This window comes from Sinocyclocheilus rhinocerous, unplaced genomic scaffold (genome assembly GCF_001515625.1).
Source record: "Sinocyclocheilus rhinocerous isolate Xijiao unplaced genomic scaffold, SAMN03320098_v1.1 scaffold2468, whole genome shotgun sequence".
In the NCBI taxonomy this organism is placed as follows: Eukaryota; Metazoa; Chordata; class Actinopteri; order Cypriniformes; family Cyprinidae; genus Sinocyclocheilus; species Sinocyclocheilus rhinocerous.
In genome coordinates this window covers 610,156-615,721 of record NW_015655382.1, presented here as the reverse complement: position 1 = coordinate 615,721, position 5,566 = coordinate 610,156, and the positions used below count along the sequence as shown (strand labels likewise).

The following is a 5,566-nucleotide window of genomic DNA, read 5'->3' as shown; positions in this document are numbered from 1 at the left end:
AGAGATGAAGTGGAGTTTAGGAGCTGATGGCTGCTGCTGCTGTTTTTTTCTGTATGTATGCAATTTTTTTTATTATATATTTATATAAAATAAGTTTACATACATTTAGATAAATACTAACTTTGATACAGTTTTAATAAACAACATCAAACCTGCACCAGCAAACAGAATATACTGTATATATATATATATATGTGTGTGTGTATTAATTGATTAATTTTGTACAATTTAAATGTATATGTAAAATACAGTAAAATCATTCATTATATATATATATATATATATATATATAAAATTATATTTAAAAAGTTAATTATATATAAAAATATACAATATTTTACATTTGTTCCTATTTATATAAATCATTTTTATAAAACTTTTTAATTCCTAACAATTTAATAACAGCACCAGCAAACGGCTCTAATAAATATTCATATATTTGTATATATATTGTTTAATAACATTACCTATATATAAAATATTTGTATATATTAATTTTATTTTTAATATCTACAATTTTATATTTCATGTTTTAATGTACATAAATATTTTTAATATGCAACTATCAAAACAGCACCAACAAACAGCTCACATATTTTTATATAATTTTTAAAAAATCTATTTATTTATCCATCTATATATTCAAATGTTTAAAAAAGAAATGTAAATAATACCAGCATCAGCATCAATACAAATGACTGAAATCTGATTGGATTATTCTGCTCTATTATAATGAACAAAGATTTTTGAAATACCTACTTCACATTTCTGATGTTCAAATCAAATCTCAACATTAAAAACAGCATCTAATAAATATGCTGAAATGAGATTTAATGACATCTTTGTAGCTGAAGTTATGTTATATTAATACGATCTCTGTGCTGCACAAGAATAATTTCGTCATGTATTATTGAACTCTTTATGACAAGAGAGGGTTATCATTACGACTAGCAGGACTCTTAATGTAGAACATGTTTTACGAGGAGGACCATCTACCTTATTCATCTGTCTTGTAATAAAGGACATAAATAAAAGCTCAACACAGATGCAAACATATAGGAACAAATTTTATTCCAATTTAAAATGGATATTTTTTTCATTAAAGGAGAAGGCTATGAAAGTCATTTTCATGTATGAATGAGGTTCAGGCAAAAGTGGTTGAAATGAAACATACAAAAAGAGAAATATGTCTAAAATACTGTAAATGAGCAATAATTAAGCCCCTTGTCAGCAGGGTTTCGCGTTAATACGGTTTCTCCTTTACCCGACCCTCTCCGCCGAAAACAAACACATGCAATTAAAATGTAATTTCTTTTAAAAACAGCAGTTTGTCATCTTTAATCTTAAATACAGAATAAAATTGTCCTTTTCCTGTAGCGCATTTACCATAATCACATACTTAATGTTTATTTGTTTTTAAAAACCGGACCATAAAATACACAAGTCCTTTTTAAATGATTTCCACAACATTGGCACTTGTAAAGAGTCTGGCTCTACAAATCAAAGGGATTGGCACACTCAATATAGTACATCATTTACATTTGGTATGCTTAAAAAAACAAAAAAAACAAAAAAAAGAGCAACCAACCGAACAAGAAATACATTACAAAGTAATACAATACTTTGATTTTATACACCACTACACAAAAGTTTATTTTAGCTGTTTTATCAAAAACAAATGTATTATATTAAAGTGTCCTACATACAAGTGTTCAGGTAATGCATCGACGTCAGAAATAAAAAAAGAAAGTAAAGATAGCTTCATATTGTATGCATCCATCACGTCAGTGTGGACCTCAAGCGAAAGCGTAATTTCTATTCATTAGTGTCTGCATCTCTCAGAGTACCAGGAACAAGTTTGGAGGAACAGATATATCACATGAGTGGAGTTCGTTCCATTACTGCAGAGTAGGTTCAGTGCATTAACCCAGGGAGGAAAAACATACCAAACTTCATCACAAATGGTTGAGAACGACCAAAGAAAACCTTAAACACCAGCTAAACAGGATATTAAAGCTACTTATACCATCTGCACAACGTATTCTGATGTTTTGTGGACTTAATTGGTACGAAATGACTAGCTGTAGTGTTTCTGTTGGATAAAGAAAGGTGTTTCTCAGATTAGAACTAGCCCTTCAAAATGAAAGCCGTATGTACAAAAGCTTTAAACGTTCACGTGTTCAAAAATGCCATCGTAAATTTGCAGGTCCACTACTTGTACAACAACGAAACGGTTTGAAATTGGTATATGATGACTGAAGCACGCACGTGATGGAGATTTACCGCTGATTACAGAATGGCTTTACTGACAAGATGCGCGTTAAATATCGCATGCGATTTATCGTGCAGCCCTAGATAGTACCATCCCACCCAAGTAAACACAGTTTAAAATGAATGAAGTGTGAAGCCACGCCCAGAAGAATGATGGTATGCAAATCTGGATGTTTGAAAAACTATCCAAAAAAAAAAAGCAGCTTAACTGGCCTGGCATGGGAGGATTGATTAGTTAAACAAAGAAAAAAAAAAAAGTTCACAATTTGGCAAACAATTCGTAAAATGCACTAAAAGGTCCAAATGTATTCGTAAAGAAGGCTTATAGGATTAATTAAACGCAACAAATATACAGGGAAAATTGCGTATACACCTTAAACTACACTTCCAAAGTAATTCACAAAAGTAATCACAAAAAAAAAAAGAATCCTCCTACAATACATTCAATTACTAGTTAAAATTTTTTTAAATCGCGCCAATAAGTGACCATTGTGATTCAAATATTTTGCTAAATAATTACGTTAGATCTCGTGATTTTTTCAAATTCAGCTACTCTCAAGCTATGTTGTTTCAATAATACGAACGAAACCAGTAAGACTGTACGAGTGCTATTCATAGCCAGTCGGCTGAAAAAAAAGAAAAAAAAAAATAGGTGTACGATAAATGAGTAAACAGGACTCAAACGCAATACCGTCACAACCCCCGAAACCAAACATGGCAAAGGGAAACATGTGACATAACCGCCACCGAATTCTTAATTCCTAAACTTACAAAATCAAAACAGCCCATTCGAAGTCGTTTGATTTGCGGCAAGAAATAGCATACATTTTCCGAAGATCTCTGAAGGTGCTCCCTGGATGCACTGCAAGCTGAACCTACGGAAAACGGCAACTCCCGCGGCGTCACCCACGCTGTCCCCGATTCCTCTACGTACCTATTGCTCTATCATCTTCATAGAGTCCTTTCATTCTCCGCCCACAATTAGCCCTTGTAATGAAAAGTATGAAAACTCACCTGAATTACATCATAAAGATCCCCCCTCCCCAAAAAAGCCAGCTAGCTATGGAATCCAAAAAGCTAAATTAAGCGAGAACTAAGATATGGTACTACGAAACCAAGAGCGAACTCTCAAAAAACAACGCAAGCAGAGACCAGTTAAGAATTCAACCACTGATAAAATTCTCAATTTCCTATTTGCATAAAGCGATGTTGATAAAAATGGAAATTCAACTCTCCATTTTCAAGCATTTCAAATATTCGGGAAAACAAAAAAAAAAGAGAACAGAACGGCGACAATCGATTTACGAAATACCAAAAAGAAAAGATCACTTGCCAATGGATTTTTTACAGCAGAAGAGACTCAAAAATTTAGTTGGAAAAATGAGTCAGACTAATTACATATCTGGTCCATAAATTACATAAATAAAACAAACTAAATGGATTTCACCCTATATAGCACTTTTGCGTCGAGTCTACGAACATTTAAATCACTGGATATTGAATGTTATACTGAGTAAAACATGAATGAATCGGCTAGGAAAGGCGTTTATTTGATTCCTTCGGTCAAAGATTCAAAACTGATGTGACGAAGCATGTAAACAAATCACAATCTTTCGGTAAATATCTTTGAATACTAGCTGGATCCCTTTAATTATACTGATTAAACACCCAATACTGGCAAACATCAGACTGGAGGAAACAGTTCACTGCCTGAATGATAAATTTATAGTGGATACACAAGCGAACTGGGTTTTTTTTTTCGAAACAATTTCGGGAACGCAATTTGAGCGTTTTTTTAAAAAACTGGTGGCTTTCATTACTCATTATTACGAAAAAGTCACATGGTGTGCCATCTCTTCTCCAGTAGTGATGGGAAATCTCTATACATCACTCCTAAAATAGTATTAAATCAAATCACCTCCACCTCTAGTGTTATAGCATGTGATTGCACAACTAACACCTGGTTAACTTCAGTGATGCAAGGTGAAGTCCTTCAAGAATGTCGCCCACTCTTCGTTACAGACGGACGATCCACCAAGGGTTTCCGTTAAGTTCGTACCTCAGTTTCATTCAGGTAGAGCCCACCTACAGCCCATCTACAGAGCAAACGAATGCTCTTTGTCATTAGGCACCGGTTTAACTGCCCAGCCTTCGTGTTTGAGGAAGATTGGATGATAAAGCTATCGGCTGGAGGGGTCGACACTCAGGAAGAGAGGAGAAAACAGGCAAAGAAAAGGACTATGTGAAGATCCAGTGCCTAAAGGGGGTGAAGGTGTGTTTCTGCGTGTGAGGTGTGTAGTGCTTTCGGCCGTGTGTGGGCTGCAGGTGTCTCGCTCTCGTTCGATCTCTCTCTCACACTAGGTTGTACTCTTTGAGGTTGTGCTGCAGGATGGTGTCCTTGACTGCCGCGAAGACGAAGCGGATGTTTTCGGTGTCTGTGGCGCAGGTGAAGTGCGAATAGATGATCTTGTCGCTGTCCGGGTTCAGGTCCACGAACATCTTCAGGATGAACTCGCGGCCCGCCTGGGCGTCCCTCTGTGGACCTGTGAGTGGGTAAATGAGAGTTTGGAGACAAAACAGGCTATGGAAGTGTATTTGGAAGTGGTTGCAGTTCACAAGTCTACCACATGGTGTCAGTGCAGGCTTCATTTGAAACTTGTGAAAAGGCTGTTACCGTCAAATTCAGGGAAGTAGTCCACCAGGTGAGAGTACATGATCTTCTCCTCCAGAAGGTCCTTCTTGTTCAAGAACAGAATGACTGAAGAGTTCTGGAACCAGGGGTAGGTGATGATTGTGCGAAACAGCGCTTTGCTTTCCTCCATGCGATTCTGCAGAAGTCAGAAACAAAAATACCACAATGAAAGGGGCGGCTCAGCTTCGACTGCACTGAAGACTAATGCAGATGACTGTTAAGCATCATTAACTGCGGTTAATGCAAGTCTAGCTGATGAACCTCAATGAATGATTTATGTATTTCCATATATACTCTGTTATATTATATTGCTCAATTATAATACACAATTTCCAAACAAAATCTCTATAAGTAGATACCAACAATTAGAAATGAAATATTTACATTTATAAATGTAATATTCTTATACGTTATAAAAGAAATAAAATATCTAATACTAATAGTAAAAAATACATTTACATTACAAAAATCTAAAATACAATAAACATTAAAAAAACAATACATTAAAAATGTATAATAAATTAACAATGAAAAAATGTATAAAAGTATATTATTAATTTGAATATATTAATATATTTTAATATTAAATATTAATAATAATTT

The 5,566-nt window shown here is 34.5% G+C and overlaps 1 protein-coding gene across 2 annotated transcripts in view; it reads right to left on the bottom strand.

The window, feature by feature from the left end:
* Positions 1–3,606: 3,606 nt before the first annotated feature.
* Positions 3,607–5,566, bottom strand: part of LOC107717982 (guanine nucleotide-binding protein subunit alpha-11-like) — a 31,783-nt gene continuing 29,823 nt past the window's right edge. For both annotated transcript variants that reach the window (XM_016524896.1, XM_016524895.1), the window contains exons 6-7: positions 4,946–5,099; positions 3,607–4,814 (exon numbers count right to left, since the gene is read on the bottom strand). In XM_016524896.1, the coding sequence (XP_016380382.1) occupies positions 4,624–4,814; positions 4,946–5,099 (345 nt within the window). In that variant the 3' untranslated portion in view covers positions 3,607–4,623. The remainder of the gene's footprint in view (positions 4,815–4,945; positions 5,100–5,566) is intronic.